Source organism: Colius striatus, chromosome 1 (genome assembly GCF_028858725.1).
Source record: "Colius striatus isolate bColStr4 chromosome 1, bColStr4.1.hap1, whole genome shotgun sequence".
NCBI lineage: Eukaryota > Metazoa > Chordata > Aves > Coliiformes > Coliidae > Colius > Colius striatus.
In genome coordinates, this window is record NC_084759.1 from 21,071,608 (window position 1) to 21,089,332 (window position 17,725).

The 17,725-nt window shown below is 36.8% G+C and overlaps 1 protein-coding gene across 12 annotated transcripts in view; it reads left to right on the forward strand.

Moving 5' to 3' along the window:
* PAN3 (poly(A) specific ribonuclease subunit PAN3) overlaps positions 1-17,725 on the forward strand; it is an 82,166-nt gene that overhangs the window by 17,721 nt on the left and 46,720 nt on the right. For 7 of the 12 annotated variants that reach the window (XR_009818470.1, XM_061993204.1, XM_061993210.1 and 4 more), the window contains 3 exons: positions 4,775-4,841; positions 7,075-7,145; positions 9,405-9,467. Coding sequence is in view for 11 of the 12 variants with exons in the window: in XM_061993204.1 (XP_061849188.1) it covers positions 4,775-4,841; positions 7,075-7,145; positions 9,405-9,467 (201 nt within the window). In the remaining variant the exon portion in view is untranslated. Of the gene's footprint in view, positions 1-1,663; positions 1,687-4,774; positions 4,842-7,074; positions 7,146-9,404; positions 9,468-17,725 lie in introns of those variants that run through there. The other 5 variants (XM_061993216.1, XM_061993252.1, XM_061993242.1 and 2 more) reach the window with 2 other exon arrangements.

Here is a 17,725-nt window from a genome sequence, read left to right on the forward strand (position 1 = left end):
GATACCACACTTAACACAGGAACAACTCTGAGTAAAATGCCTATTTTCTCAGGGTTTGAGCAGAAGGGAACAAATGTCATTCCTTATGTATTTTAAGGAAAAGAAATGCTGGAGAAGAAAACAAAACTCCTCACTTGAGACAAGCCTTGTAACATAAGCTCTGTAAAATTAGATCTGATTGTGTGCAGCAAAGCTTTATTCATCCTGTATCTTGGTGAGAGTTTTGTTACTACATACTTCAGTAGGGGGAGGTGAAAGTAAAGGAGACTTGTCTGAAGTGCAGCTTAATTTTGGATTTTGCTACTGAACATTAAAGAGTGGAAGCAAGGTGCTATATACCTTTATAAGATGGGAATATTTCTTCTAACACTTCCTTGGTGCAGTATGCTGGGAAGAGAAGTATTGAGAAGAATGTGAATGGTGTCCTGGGATGCACTAAATTGCTAACAGGTCAAGAGAGGTGTTCCCTCCTCTCTGCTCAGCACAGATCACACTTGGAGTGTTGGGCTTCTCAGTACATGAGGGACATGGACATACTGGAGAGAGACCAGCAAAAGGCTGTGGAGGTGATGCAGAAAGAGCATCACTTTTGTGTAGAAAGGCTGAAGAAGCTGTGACTGTTCAGCCTGGAGAAGAGAAGGAATCTCATTAATGTACAGAAACAACTGAAGGGAAAGTGCAAAGAGAATGGAGTCAAGCTTTCTTTGGTGGTGACCAGAGGCAATGGGTACACACTAAAACACAGGAGGTTCTCTCTGAATGTCAGGAAACAGTTTCAGTGTGAGAGTGACCAAGAACTGGCACAGGTTGCCTGACGAAGTGGTGGAGTGTCCCTCCCTTTGAGATACTCAAAAGCAGGCTGGGACATGGTCCTGGGCAGCCATTTCTAGGTGGCTCTGTTGGAGCAGGAGAACTGGACCAATTGGCCTTCAGAAGTCCCTTCCCACCTCAACCCATCTGTGAAAAGTATCCAATCCTCAAAACTATTCTTGAAATAGTAACCCAATGTGGAAATTATTTTTACAGACTTAATAGATCTTAAAACTGGATAAGATACTGATGCACTTTGAGAGAAGTTTCACTTTTGACTATTCCCACAGTCTTTTCCTGATAGGAAATGAGTTACTTTGGTTAATTCTGGTACTTGATGAAAGATTACAAACTTCTGAATGAGCATATTCCCATCCTGTAACTTAATTGCTTGAGTATTCAGGAATTAATACAGTATTCAGAAAAATGTTTATTTCTCTCTTTTTGTGTTTTTGGGTTTTTTTTTCCTGAAGTTAGAGAGCCATTATTTTGTTACTGGTGGAAGGTTCAACAGTGAAAGAACTTTAAGCTGAAGTCTCAGATTAAATTCTTGGATGGGGATAAATGTGACAGTTTTGTTCTGCAGCAGCATTCTTTTGAGATTTGCACAGAAACACCTTTTTATCACTTTAAGGGAGAGAGGCAGAATGTATGCCAGTCAGCCTGGTTGAATTTTAACTGGTGCTTAAAGAATCTCAATAAATCATAACAGACAGGTAAAGAAAAGGAGATTATATGGAACTGAGTGACATTGGTGTGGCACTTGGTTATGACAAAGTTGTCTTTCTGTATTAACTTCTTACAGTGAAAGTCATGATGTACTGAACTCTGAAGCTCTGATATAAATATGTTTGCCTTGCCTGGCAGCCTTAATAGGTATGAATAGATTGTTTTCTTATGTTAACAGTTGCTCTTGCCTCTCTGAAGTTTTCATCCTTTGGGTTTGAGGTTCTTGTGATTGCATTCCTTTTGAAATTGAATTTGTATGAAAAAGTTCAACACCATTGGAAGAGATTGAGAAGTGTTATTTCAAATAAAAGCTGCCTTCTAGAAAAATACAAATAGCACTTGGCTTTTCTTTTCTTTCATGACATTTTCAGCCTGACTTTAAGTCAAATAGAGGAATAGCCTTCAATAAGGCTAAATGCTTTTGGTTGTGGTAGGAATTTTAATATTAAAACAGCTTAAAAGTCCTTTACGATTACATGCAGATCTATGAATAATGTTAAGGCCTGTGTAGTAGAAGTGAACAAACAAAAATTCCCAAGTGGTGGAGGTTTTTAACCTCTTTCAAGATACATCTTACAAGCAGTTGTTAGAGCAGCCCAAGATTGGTCAGAGAATCTTTTTTTCAGAATCCTTGTCATGTAAAATACATTTTGCAGTTTGAACTATACTTGACTTTGGGAAAGCACAGTTGCTGTTCATAGGCTTTGTTTGCACTGTGCTTTCAGAATCCCGAACAAAGTGTTCTGTTCCAGTCTATCTTGCATGCATTATATGTTCTTAGTGATCATATCAGCACTGTTTTTCATCATCACAGTCCACCTATTCATGTTGTGAGTCTGTTGATTGAATGTTTAACTCCTTTGAAGAGGTGGAATACTGCTGGCATAAATACTTAGTCCAAGTTTAAGCCGTATACTTAAACCATCTTTGATACCAACCCAGGTCTCAATTATATTTATCTCTACTTTGACAGACCATTACATTTTGTATTAAAATTATTTTGAACCATCTATTATAAGTAGCAGTTAACACCATTTTTATCTAAACCTGGACAAATTTTGTCCAAATCTGAAATTTTCTGTTTAGGAAATTTCTTTCTAAATCACTCTAAACATGAGTGTAGATGTATAAAATGCTAAGAAAAAGTACATAATAGATATGCTTTACAAATATTTGTGGAAAAAACACATTTAACTTATTTTCATTGCTTAGGGAGCAAATATGATGTATGAACAGTTGAGCTACTATAATCCAGAAATAATGAGTTTTGCTGTGTTCGTATTTTGTTGGTGGGTAGTAGGATGAACATCCCTGAACTTGGACAAAATTGTTAACTTAGTATGAGTCTCCTGAAATGTTCCCTTGTTTTGTAGAAATGAGTAAGCTTTGTTTCGCTATAGGCATCCCTTTTACAGAGAATTGATTGTTGATCACTAGCCTTATAGTAAGAGTTACGTTGTGTCAGTGTTTTTCTTCCATATGTTTGGGAATGTAAGACATATAATGTCAAAATAATGTAAGAGCATATAGCAAAACAGCTTTCCTCCTTCAAGTCTTGAGAAAGGTGAGGGTTTACAGAGTATTTATGTGTGTACATATATTGCATGTAGTGTCCTAAGACATCTGCATATGTCATAGTTCTGCTTTGTCTAGTACTACATACTTGTACTGAATGATGAGCTGTGTCAGAGAAGCCTGAGTGACTGTAAAAAGCCTGCTGTAGCAATGGAGCGCAGATAACAGAAGTGAGACATGGGAGAAAAAGCATTGAGGGATTGAGCATGTTGAGAAGGTAATGATTTGAGATTCTTGCTGAGGTACTGAAATTTTTACCAAAACTTTCTTCAAGTTATTTTTCTAATAGTGCAGACAATTAAAAATTTTTTTTACAACTTGCTTTCCACATAAAACCTGCTTTACACAATCTATTTGTTCTTCTAGAAACAGATATTGAATGCTGCAGCTTCTGATGATGTCAGTAATAGTATGAAAACTGCAAGTGTTGGGAAGCTTGAATTGCAGTAGGTTTACAGTTCTACCATATTGGATAACACTCCAGCTTCTGTTGATTCTCCTCTATTCTTGCCAAATTTACTCAGGAATATTGATCTTTCTGGTCAAGAATTAGATGAAAAGACATTGAAGTATAATATAGTAAGTTTCTTGCCCTTTGCCACCAACACTGAGATTGACTGTGCAAAATGTAAGCGTAAAAAGCAACTCCAGTGACCAGTTTTGAGTCTTGGTCTGTGTCTAGACTATGAAATTAAACATGCCTGGAAACTTTCCTTGATGCTTAGGGCCAGCTGGCACAAAATAGCCTGTTTGTGCTGGTGTACGCTCACCCACTAAAGCAGAGGCTGCATGCAAACTGTCTATTTGAAGGGATCTGAAACATTTTCATTGGTGAATAGTGCCTGGAAATTGGCTAGGAGTCTCCTGGTTGATGTGGGCCAAGAGCATTCCAGGAAATACTTTAACAAATTACTGGTTGTCTCTGTCAGTGGTGGAGAGCACTTCCTGACCTTGCCTTGCCTTGCTTTTTCTTCTCACACTTTTTCTTCCTGTTGGGAGACTGGTCAAAGAAAATAATCAGCAGCAGTAAGAAGAGTAACTTTCAAACTTGCCTGTCAAAGCAGTGCTAGCTTTTAGATCAGCACTGCCTCACTCCAGTTTATTGCTAGCTCAGATCTCTAGAGGAATGTAGGAGAAGCAGGTGGAGCCTAGGAGGAATGTAGAGAGGTGTTCAGTGTCCTGCTGGATTTCAAGAATTACATGGTTGTGCTGAAAAATCTCAAAATGCTCTAGTAATTTGAGATTCTTAGGGAAAGTTTCATGTTATGTTAGTGGATAGTAAAGGGAGGAGTTGTTTCAGGAGTACAGTGTGAAAGAATGTTTAAAGGAGATAATTGGTTTATCTAACACTTTGACAACTTTCATAGAAATGTAGGTTTTGTAGACCCTCCCAAAGTACAAGAAATTCATGGAGAATACTGTATTATTTTAATATACTGTCATTTTTTTATTTGCATTGCTACCATGCAAAATGCTTTATTTTAATAAGTGTTTCTAGTCGGCTAAGAACCACTGTCTGCTTAGAGTATTTACTAAATGGGAAATGAGCACAGGTCTCATAGTCTGTTCCTAAAACTCTCTAATTTCATCCCCAGTGCTTGAAGTGAGTCTTTTATGGCTTTATCTTACATGCACATTCTTGTCTTTTATTTTTTTGCAGAGGATGACAAATAGCAGCAGCTCCCCTAGCCTTCTCAATGACAGTGCCAAGCAGTACACAGGCCATGGTAAGTGCTTCTAAAATAATACAGATAAAAGTAGGTTTGGAAATTTAAGGGATTCAGTTTTGCAATACTGAGACTTTTTTCCTCTGATTTGATTTAAGATGCAGTATGTCATTATTTTTTAACTGTAGTTTATTGCATGATTATTGTAGTTTATTTATGACTTTTAGTGCAAAGCTGAAATGCACTGAACTCATAAATTTTCAGCCTTCTCTTTACTCCAGTAGAGAAAAACTAAAAAAATAAAGTCATTGGTCTTGTCACTCCATGTGAAATGTTAGTTTGAATGTTCACTGTAAAGCAGTGACAGCTTAGGCATTTATGTTGCTCCAAAGCAGTATCCCTTTTTATTGTGCTCTTCACATAAGTTACTCTGTGGAATGAACGTACAGGTTTTTATTCTCAAATAGGGTAGGGGTAGGGTAGGGTATATGAGTTTTGTGAAATATATTGCATAACTGATGATTCTTTATAGCTGTTAAGTTTTGGCCTGTAAGCAGTACTTCCTATCTCTTAGATTTTTTTTCCCTCCTATAGGAAACATGATTTTCAAGTGAACAAAATATCTGTGTAGTACAGGCCTACACACTCACTGAATTATTGTGTAGGGTATATTCAACTTCTCTAATGCACTTCTCAGATTCACTGCAGATTATTTCAGCTGTAGCTGTCAAACTAAGCTCTTTAAGGAAGAGAGAACTACTCCCTTATGGCAAGGACATGCACTTAAAATATATTTCTGCTCTGAAAATTACTGTGTAAATGATGTTCTAGAACTCCATTTGCATGTCTGAGCCTGCAGCTAGTCTTCTTATTAGGATTGTAACTTTTTAAATGTGATGGTAACTACTATAAAATTAACTTGCTTTAAAGTTAAAATTTGTGGAGTATTTTTTTTTTCCTTCTGGTTAATTTTCAGTAAGTTTTGTGGAGGTCTCCAGTTTTAAATATAGTTTGAGTCTGACTGTGACAAGCCAAACAGTGATGGAGGTCCATGCAAGGAGAGAAATAAGACTGACTTTTGGGAGCCAGTTTAAATTATATTGTGTCTCAGATCCCCCTCCTCTTGCCTCTCCAGGCTGTACTTCTCTTGTAGAATTATCCCTTTAAGGAGTATTGATTCATGATTAAGAAAGTATTTCATCAAAACACCAATGTTTACAGCCAGCATCAGATTAGCAGTCGTCTGCTAATCTGGCAGCTTTGCTCATACAGTTTGAGTTTTAAGTTGCATCTGTGATTTGTTACTCAGTTTTTGGTGCTTCAACTTTGCAAAGGATGTATAGGGACAAAGAAAAAGCAATAAAGAGCTACTAACAGAATGTAGACCCTTGCTACCCTTAGTTCTGATTTAAATTTGTGCAGAACAGCAATAGGAAGGTCAATCTACATAATTTTTTGTAAGATTTATACAGGTAATTGGAGATGAAGTCTTTAAAATGTTAGATGGTGTGGTAGTTTGAGCCTGGCTGGATGCCAGGTGCCCACCACACCGCTTTACCCCCCACCTCCCGAGAAGCAAGCCAGGGAAGGGGAGAAAATAAGATGGGAATCTCGTGGGTTGAGATAAAAGCAGTTTAATAAGTAAATAAGCAGCAAAGCCGCGCGCGCGGGAAGCAAAGCAGAAGCAGATAAGCTGTTACTCTCTACTTCCCATCAGCAGCGATGTCCGGCCACCTCCCGAGAAGCAGGGCTTCAGTACGCGTAGCGGTTGCTTTGGGAAGGCCAGAAATGAATCTCGCCTCCCCTTCCTGCTCCTTTCCCCCAGTTTATATTCCTGAGCTGACGTCATATGGTATGGAATATCTCCTTGGTCAGCCTGGGTCAGCTGTCCTGGCCATAGTCCCTCCCAAGATCATGCCCACTCACAGCTATTGGTGAAGGTGGGGGAAGGAATGCTGGAGGGACAGCCCCGATGTTGTGCAAGCGGTAGTCATAATATTGATATCAACAGTAAGCACAGCACTGCAGGAGCTGCTGTGGAAAATCACTACCGTCCCAGACCCACTACAGATGGACATTAAATAGTGTCAACAGCAATTCAACTTAACCGAACTCTGCCAATGAACAGCATTTCAGTTAAGCAGTTACACAGAAGTAATAAATGTTGTGTTTTTTAGCAGTGTGATAGCTAAATTTGGTTCTGTCAAAAGCATTTTTTTAAACAGAAACAAGTTGATAAATTTCTTTTTAATATTAGCGGTATATAGCATAATGGTTTACATTCCTTTTACAGATCCACTAACTTCACCAAACTCATCTTTAATTAATGACTTTGCTGCCCTCAGCATGTCTCAAAGGAGGAAGGTAGGCAACAACTAAATCTTGAGTAGCATATTTATATTTGAGTTGATAGGGAACAAGATCTGGAATAACTTGAAACACTAGGTGAAATAAGGATTATTCTTCTAATGTTACTAGATTTGTTTTAATATATCAATTCTAATATAAATAAGGTCTTATTACTTCATTTTTGCTAAACTGGACCACACTGCTGCTTCTATTAAAAAAAAAAACCATTCTAAGCACTTGTAAGCTGAAGTTTATAAGAGTGCTTTGAATATGAAAATTAGGATATAGCCCTTTGAATTTGTAAGCAAATTATTTTGAGTGTACTAAGGCACAAGTCACCTGAAACCTTCATGGCAACAAGTTCTCAATACTTTAAAAATCACTTCTCCATTTAGTTTGAAAGACACTCTGTGATATTTTTGGAAAACTAAGGTGTGGGATTTTTTTTTTTTTCCCCTCTAATCTGTATTGAGAAATCTTTCTTTTGCTGAGGGCTAGAGAAGCATCTTCAAGCACCTTTGACCTGCACCAATACAGGTTGTGGTGTTTTCCAGTTGTATGCATAGAAATGCAGTGACTGGAATAAGTGACAAAAGGTGGTTTATGCCAGAGTTCCTTTTACTTTTGGTGAACTGTGGCTATAAAAAAAATTATCTGGTCCTAACCAGTTATCAAATTTTACTTTCACTGATGACTTTCGTGTTTTACTAGTTTTCTTATTAGCCACATCATCTTGAAGTTTCCTATACTTGATAATGGATTGTCTTGAAAGCAAACTACATCAGCATGCTTGTGACTTCACAGAGCTTCATTTGTGTGTTGCAATTGGGAGCTCTGTACCATTCCTGCAGGTGTAGATTGATCTTAAAGATATTTACTGTAGTTGGCCCATCAGATTAATGTTCCTTGAAGTGAAATGCTGTTGTAGAATGTTAATTTCTTAATATTATGATGTATCCAAGCTACATGGATCTCTGAATTTCCTTAATGCCAGTATAGCACTGGAAGTCAGATGTAAACTATAAATGTATTGTTTACCCACTTGAGGATAGTAAGGATGAAACCAAGCTTATATCCCTTTTGAACACAGCCTGCAAGAACTATATATATACACATACACTCGTGTATGTGCATGTTTTGTGTGCACTTATGTATGTAAATCATAGAATCATAGAATGGTAGGGGTTGGAAGGGACCTTTAGAGATAATCTGGTCCAACCCCCCTGCAGAAGCAGGTTCACCTAGATCAGGTCGCAAAAAAAAAATCACATGCACCAAAGGAAATTAGCTATCATACAGAAGTATAGCCAGAGTGACCACTGCCTTTAAAAATAACTTGAAACAGTACAAAATGAAACCAAACCAATTAATGATTGAGTGTAAAGCTCAAATACTAATGTAGACTCTTTTCTAGCTTGGTCTCTTTTTTTTTTTTTTTTTTTTACCCAAGGAGAAAAAATGTTTAAATGAAGCCACTTGCTGCTAAAATAGTATCAAGAGATTTATCTGTCAAACTAACTGACTTGGATTTTTTCCAATTAATATTCCAGACATAACTGGCATTAATGGAAAGATATTTGTTTTGCATATTAATAACTTGTTTATTATGACTTCTGTGTTGTAATGTATGTTTGTATAGAAGGTTGTTAAATAATACTAGTAATGGGGACGTCTTTGTCTAATATTACTTGAGCTGTGTAAAATCTAGGCATCCAGGCTCCCTCTATAGTCAGCAGAGAGACAAACAGCTTAAAGGAACATTCAGCTCACACTGAGAAAAGTATTTTTGAAAAGATGAGATGTCAGTGACTGCTTTAAGTGGATAAAAAAGTGATGGCTAAAGTTATTAGAAATCAATCACTTTTATGACTGAATTTTTTCTACTTCTGCTACTAATGCATTGCAGATAGTCACGGATCTAGTTTCTTAATATTTGTAGTATTTTTGGAGTACAATGTTAAAATTGTATTAAATTATTTCCTCAAAAGCCCTAAATGCTTGAGTGTCATGTATTTAAAAACTTGTGTGATTTCCTCCCACCTCAGTAACTGATGTTTATTTGGAGCTTGATTTCTCAGCCAATACTTGATGCCTGCTGTAACATGAGGTAGATGGCTTTCTAGAAGTGTATGCTTGGGTTCATTGACTCTAAAGGGAGCCTTGGAAACTATCTCAAGTGTAGATACTTACAACATCTGCTCTTTGAAAAAAAAAAAAAAACAACTGTTTTCTTATTGAGAGCCCAGGGCTAAGGTTTTGTTTGTTCTGAACTAGCTGGCAAAACCAGCATTTCCTTCGTTTATCACTGACTTGGAGGACAGATATAATACAGTCTTGGTAAGTGTGTAAAGAGCAATTGCTTTCCTTTAAGAATTAGAATTGTGCTATTTCAAATACATAGAGCTATGAAGTTATTTTCAATTATGTAAAAACTGCATGCTTGTGGTGTGTAAAGCTGTGAACAGTTTCTGTAAAAGCGTGTAGTATGTAGATGTGTTAAGCAAGGAAATTTAATATTTGTTTATGGATATTGCTTTTAATGTATCCTGGCAGCCATTTAACAGTGGCAAGCCATATGGATGTAAATATTTGATATCAATAAAATATTAAGACTAGATTGTAATTCTGAATATCTTTGCTTTTTAATTAGATAGCTCTTTTGAAACTAGTTAGTGTGACTGGGCTGTTTAAGTTGCTTATGATTATTTTGATGTTTAAAGACCTTCTAAGACATTTTTGTTTCAAGAAGTAAACAGTTCTTGATTTTTGTAATGAGCATTCTCAAGGTTATTTTCTCTGTTTAGAAATTATTAAACTGCATTTCAATTTTAGATTTCAGGAAAGCTAAGATTACTATTTAAAGACGTTTTTATAGGATAATTAAAATGAAATCAAAGGAGCTAAGTATTTCTGTAGATGGAGCCTTGGTGGAGGTTCTGTCAACTGTAAAACCTTCTGGATTTACTGTCCGGTTGTTGTAACTCCACATGCAGTAAGACAAGCAACCTTAAAGTGAATTTCCTATAAGAGATTTTCAGGTAAGTATTAATCTACAATACACAAATAGGATTTGTGACGCATGGAAAAAAGCTAGAGTTAGTAATAGACTAACCCTCTTTCCTGAGAATGTCACGCTTATTCCATTTTTTTTCTTCAAATACATGTTTTGCTTGTTAAAAATAGGGTGCATTCTGAACTTTAACTTCTTGGATGTTTTCCCTAAATTGGCTTTAGCCATTATCTAGAAAAATGCTCCTCTCTAAACCCTGAAATGATCTGACTGGAAAACTCCTTGCATTCATTTTGGTGGTTTTGGTGAGCAGTTCGTAAAAACGTGTGCAACATAACTGATCAGAATCTGTTGCCAAGAGAATCGTAGCTTAATGCATTAAAAAGACATTATATGATATGAAACTTTTTGTTTAAATTTGTTCTGAGACTGTTGCCACCAATCTAGGCTAAATGGTTTCCCAACTTGTCACTGGTCAGCCTTAGGGTAGTGAAAAGCATTGCTTTTCCATTTTACTTTGGTTTTTTTTTCATACCTTCAATCCTCATGAAAACTGAACTCCTTCAGAAAAGTTACTAACATTGATTTATTTCCATCTTATTTCTAACTGTTCAGTCATACCTAGGGGAGAGCTGTCAAGGTGAGAACCACTGTTAGTCCCCAGGCTGCAAGGAGTGAACAAACTGCTGAAAGCGAGCAACTTTCAATACACTTTCTGTGTATGGATTTTGAAGAAACTTTTTTAGAACTCTTTTCATTGGTCTTAGGCAAGTAAGAGCCAGAACCAAAAGACTCAGAACTAGATTAGAATGGAAAGTATGGGAGAAATTATTTGGACTGAAGTTTAACCAGAAGAGGGGGCTTCTGTTTCTTGCTCTCAATGAATGTTTGTGACAAGTGACACTAGACATCAGACTTCTTTAGTTCATATACTTTGGTCAGCAGTAATAAATGTGCAGAGGAAATTACTTCAAAACAAAAGACTGCATTGCATGTAAGACTAGTCTGCATAAATAAAACCTTTTTAATGAGTATATGGATTTTCCCCTCTTATGTTAAAAGAAAACAGTAAAGCTAACTTCATGTCCTGTGGAAATCAAAATCTTGAGACCTAAACTATTGCTAGTTTGTATTTGACTGTCCTCCATCTATAAACATTTTGTTACTTTTTGGGAAGCTGTATTTATCTTCAGTTGTCTTGTGTTTCATAGCTTCCTGAATACCACCTCAGAAGCATGAATCATATTCTGAGAAGTTCAGGGGTTGTTACTAAATACAATGTCATGTCACTGTTTTGTAAACTGCAGTTTTATGGTTGCACAGACTTTATAATGTACCTGGGCTAAATTTCTATTTAAAACCTGAAATTTATCTTCTGGGATTATACACCCCTACTGCAATAATAAAATATTACAGTTTATAAGTAGTGCAAAAAGTTGCAAAAATATTGGAAGGAAGCCTATACTTCTAAAGAACTAAGGGATGTTTACGAGTAGAGTGATATTTATCTCTGTCTAAAATGTCTTTTTAAGGGTATGACATCATCTAACTAGTTGTGCACATTTCATTCGAATAGTTATTGGAATTTTGTTGGTTGTGTACTCTTGCTGTCTTAGTAATTACTGCATAGATATTTTTTCATTTAAATGTGACATGAGAGAATATATTCATCACAGTCATTTTTTTGTGTATGGATTAGTGATCATTGTGTTAAGTAAGAAAACAAGTTAAAATACTTCTTTCTAAAAAGATGTAATATTTTACATTGATGAAGAGTTGGTGTATTTTTGTTGCCTCATCCTATTGTGTATTTGAAAGAAAAGAGCTGAATGACTGCATAGCACAGCATTTATCTTAGAATTAAAAAATATTTGCTTGTTTTGGTTTTGTATCTAAGCAGGTCAGATACATCTTATATCTACAGACATCTCAAACTTTAAATGTTAAACTCACTCCCCATTTTTACAGCCTAACTTTTCTGTTAGCCACCTAGACTTTGTCAGGGTAGCTTACAGGCTGAAGCAGTTAACTACAAATGTCACTCTAAGCAAAAGCACATTATTTACAGTATTATATTCTTCCTATGCCAGGGAGTATGTAGTCTTTCAGACTGATTTGCAGTAAAATAATTGAAAGATTTTTTTAAACTTGTCCACGCATTTTTTGAAGACATTATACAAATATTTAAAACAAAGTTTTTGAGAAATCATATGCGTAGTAAAGCTCAGAGTACAAGTTGTATCAGTCTTTAGTCCTCCTTTGTATTTTTTTTTTTGTTCTTAACTATGCATCCTTTTCCCACTATTTTTATAAGTGATAGAAAAACTTCTGGCCTACTAGAAGAGAGATGTTTAAACTCTAAAAATCTGTAGTTTCCTCATTGGATGCTCCTTTGGCAATGGAGTTTCTGAAAGTACATCTATGGTCGTACTCAAAGAATTGCACAACCACAGAATGGTAGCAGTTGGAAAGGACATCTAAAGAACATCTAGTTGAACCCCCCTGCTAAAGCAGGTCTGTTTAGATCAGGTCACACAGGAACTCATCCAGGTGGATTTTGAAAACCTCTACAGGAGACTCCACACCCTCCCTGGGCAGCCTGTGCCAGTCCTCTGTCACCCTGGCAAGTCTTCACTATACAGTTAGAATCTGGTCTAATGGTGGTGGAAAAAGCTTCCTTTCCCAACAGTTTATTTCAATTCAGCAGGTGGAACAACTTATCCTGTGTGCTATCTCTAGGCATTTAATGGACAAGAGGATCATTAGGAGCGGTCAACATGGCTTTACCAAGGGGAAGTCATGTTTGACAAACCTGATAGCCTTTTATGAAGATGTAACCGGGTGGATGGATGGTGGTAGTGGAGTGGATGTGGTTTATCTGGATTTCAGTAAAGCATTTGACACAGTCTCCCACAGTATCCTCACAGCAAAACTGAGAAAGTATGGGCTGGATGATCAGGTAGTGAGGTGGATTGTGAACTGGTTGAAGGGAAGAAGGCAGAGAGCAGTGGTCAATGGGGCAGGGTCTAGTTGGAGGCCTGTGTCTAGTGGAGTCCCTCAGGGGTTGGTGCTGGGACTGGAACTATTCAATATATTCATTAATGATCTTGATGAGAGAACAAAGGGCACTGTCAGCAAGTTTGCTGATGATACTAAACTGGGGGGAGTGGCTGACACACCAGAAGGCTGTTCTGCCATTCAACAAGACCTGGACAGGCTGGAGAATTGGGCAGAGAGAAATCTAATGAAATTCAACAAGGGCAGGTGTAGAGTCTTGCATCTGGGAAAGAATCACCCCATGTATCAGTACAGATTGGGGAATGAACTGTTAGAGAGTAGTGTAGGGGAAAGGGACCTGGGGGTCTTGATGGACAGCAGAATGACCATGAGCGAGCAATGTGCCCTCATAACTAAGAATGCCAATGGCATCCTGGGGTTTATGACAAGGCTATGGTCAGTTGGTTGAGAGAGGTTCTCATCCCCCTCTACTCTGCCCTAGTGAGACCACACCTGGAATATTTTGTCCGGTTCTGGGCCTCTCAGTTCAAGAAGGACAGGAGGCTGCTAAAAAGAGCTCAGCACAGGGCCACAAAGATGGTTAAAGGGGTCAGCATCTCCCTTGTGATGAAAGGCTGAGGGAGCTGAGGCTCTTTAGCTTGGAGAAGAGGAGACTGAGGGATGATATCATTAATATTTACAAATATGTAAAGGGCAGCTGTCAGGAGGATGGAGCCAGGCTCTTCTCAATGATGTCCAATGATAGGACAAGGGGAAATGGATACACGCTGGGACATAAGAAGTTTCAAAGAAACATAACGACTTCTTCACTGTGAGGGTGACTGAGCACTGGAACAGGCTGCCCACATGGGTTGTTGAGTCTTCTCTGGAGACATTCAAAACCCACCTGGACGAGTTCCTGTGTGACCTACTCTATGTGGTCCTGCTCTGGCGAGGGGATTGCACTAGATGATCTTTTGAGGTCCCTTCCAACCTTTAAGATTCTATGATTCTTAGTGAAGAACCCTGTCAGTATAACTATATCTGTCCTAGGTTTTTCCAATTGTGGTAATTCATACCTCGTCCAACCTAGCTAGGTTGCAAGTTTAGAAGATATTTCACTTAAAGATATGTCATTTTTCCTTGACTTCCTCTGAACTATTCAAGATTTTTGTGTCTTCAGCATATATATTAATGAAATGCCCTTCTTAGTATGTACACCTGCAATATATTCTATGGTTTAAAATCCCTGGTCTGTTGTAGCTTTCACTCTAAAATTTGGGTTTTTTGCAGTGATGAAATATGTTGTTCAAGAATAAGGCCTATTTCTGTGCCAAATTGTACATTTTTGTTTGTCTCCATATGATACTTTTCAACTAGTTAAAGTTTTATTCCCAGCCAAACCTAGGGGTTCCTTAACATTTTTAAAGAAGAGATCCAGGTGAGAAATGTGGCTAGTCTATAAGTCCCTATAATCTAAATGGATAACATTATAAACTTAAAAATGGTAAACATATAAACATGATATGTGTTGGCATACTCTTTTCTCAAAGAAAATCAATGAAATGCCATGCAGCAACAAACACCAACCACACAAAGAGGTAATTATTTTTAACTTGTTGGCCAGGCTCCTTTTCCATTTTTTGTGTATGAAAGTAAAAAAAAAAATTGGCTCCAACCTTCAGAACCTGAGATACAGAAAACAAGTATTATTTGCCTCTCTACCAGTGAGAGGTAATGAAAGAGGAAGAGGAGAGAAAGTATCTTCGTTGTCAACAAACCCAAACCGTGTGAAGGGGTTTGTAGCTTTGGCCACAAAGCTTAAAAAGTAACGTCAAGACAACTTCTCTTTTTCATTATACAAACTTGAAAATGTGTTAAGATACTCCTAGTGACTGTACCTAATGTTCCAGTATAACACCTTGTAGACTGAATTACTAAATACAGTTATGCAGTTGCATTCACAATTAAGATGCTTTGGAGCTGAGTCTGCCTGTGTAGGATTCTATCTAGGCTGTTGTATTTTTCCTCAATAACACGTTGAAGATGGTATCCATAGCTGGATGTTTTAAATACTGTTTTATTCCAACACATAAATTATGACTGTGAGGTGAAAGCAGCAATGATGATACCAGTGTCATCTTTTTAACTTTTCATTTTCAAGACATAATGTAATGGACGTTGGCTCTTTTTCAGTAGACTGGCACCCTAGCTGAACTTTTAACCTCTTTTTCTAATGGTGTCATTGCTACAAACTTCTGTTAAAAATGAACTCTTAGGAAACAAGTCAACATCAAAACTTAAATGCATGTATTGCTTAATTTTGTTATTAGTACAATGGAAATATGATATTGTATACCTCATCGTTCTTGTCTGACAATGTAAAGTTTATCTGGTTGTACGTGCAGATTCAGTGAACTTGCAGTACAAATAGTTAATGCCACTGTGATACCTTTTAGCTATGGTAATTTAATGATGCTTAATTTAGCCTGTGATGGGGAAAGCTTAAGATCACTTGTTTGTTTCAGTAGTATACACACATAGACAGCATACTGTAGCTGAGATGATTCACAATAAACCACAATAGCCTGCTCATTTGTTTATATGCTAAACTTGGTTGTGCATTTTTTTAGTACAGAAAATGTCTTGTAAATAAAAAATTCAAAGCCTGCCAGAGGTTAGTGCGTTCTTAAAAGCAGAAACATAACTTGAGATATGAGTGATCCTAAAAAAATCCAATTGGAGATCTTCAGTGGAAGAAAACTTTGGAGTTATATAGTCTAATTTGACAGCTTATCCATACTTATATTTTGTATGGAAGTTACTAGACAGGAGGAATCTTTACAGTTTGAATCTTCAAAAAGCTTTTCTTGTTAGATTTTATAAGGAATAATGTCTTACACCAATGATATGTCCAACCCTAAATTAGAAAGAGGAAGTGTGGCACTGGCTACTGTCCACCAAACAGGAGGAACTAGGGGCAAAAACTCTGTTACAGCAAATAGTAGGAGGAAAATAGACTTGTTAAACATGTTCTGAAACATCTTGTTGAATGAATGGGAAGCGAGTAATTAAGCTGACTTGAGGAATATTTTCTAGGGTGGGCTAATTAACTTACTCATCTGTAGTACTGTTCTGGTGTGAAGACCTTTTTGTCTTTAGAGTGGATTTCTTTTGTTGAGGTATAATTTTTTTTAGACTTGGAGTTTGTCTGTCCTAATGTTAACACCTGCCCTCTAATCATGCCAAACAGTAGCTTCCAATCATTAATTGCTGGCAACAGCTTGGTTCTACAGAGCAATGGTTATAATTACTAGCTCCTTTTGAAAATGCTTACCCTTCTCACCCTGGGGAGCCAAGCTGTTGCTAGCAATTAAAAGTAGTTATCTGTTCCCACCTCGTGTAAACATTTGCAGCCAGTACTTAATACTGCTTCACACTTCTTTGCCCTGGAGGAACCAAGCTCTTCCAGTAGTGTTTTGTAATAGTTTAGTTTTGTCAGGTTTTTTTTCTTTCTCTTAGATTTAATTTTAATTAGTGTAGTTTAACCTTATTTTTCCATTTAAAAAGAATTATGATGTTTTTGATTTTTCACAACTCATTTGGAACTTTTAACTATATTGGGAGTTGCACCTGAGTTTCAGAAATACTTGCTAAAGGATTATGAAGTATTTAAATACTTCAGTTGCCTTGCCCTTACCCTGGCCTCACCTCCCCCTCTTAAAAAAAAAGTTCAGTATGTTGAAGTAACTCTTTGTTTATATGGCTGAACAGGGTATTTTTTGCCACATAGAAACACTTTATGGAAGGCAAAATTGCAACTGCTTTTGTAATCATCCAAGTGAAATTGTCTCCATGCCAAGAAGTTAGATTTGTTTGTCCAGATTGTCATGTTTCTATTTTTAGGTAGATTTATGTATTAGTTCAGAAATGATCAGTGATTGATGAGTTCTTGCTTGTTTAAAAGTGCACTATTCTGTCTGTTGCTTTATTTGCTGCTCTGTGTAGAAGGCAGGATGTAGCAAAGTTAATATATCTTTTCAAACTGCTGATCTATTTGATCTTTCCCTTCTAATGGATCTCCACTTTTTTCTGTTTTATTTCTGGTCTCCGGTAAAGTCAGATTGGATTTACGAATCAGATGCCATTTTGCTCATTGAAAACAAGTGTAATTTAGAGTAATTTTGATGCAAATAGACTGAAATTTATTTTGAGTCTATCTCATCTTCTAATGTCTGCCTGAACAATGAAATTCTAGTAATCATAATAAACAAAGTAAAATTTGAGTTTAGTCTCACACAGTTTTTAGTTTCATTATTTCATACCAGTAAGCCAAAAACTATTGGTATATTAACTTGTATTATATCTCTTTTGTTTTATGGCATAGAATTGACTATTGTTTGCCCTGCTGCAGCCCCCTGGTATAGTCCTTCATAAAGCTCAAAATATAGTTTCATTCTGTTGCCTGGGATCTGAATCTTAGAATGTAACTGAAATAGACTCCCTCCAGCTTGGCTCAATTCCTCTTTTGTTTTGATTCCTTTTTTTTTTTAATATTTATAGCTCACCTTTTATTATGGAGGATTAA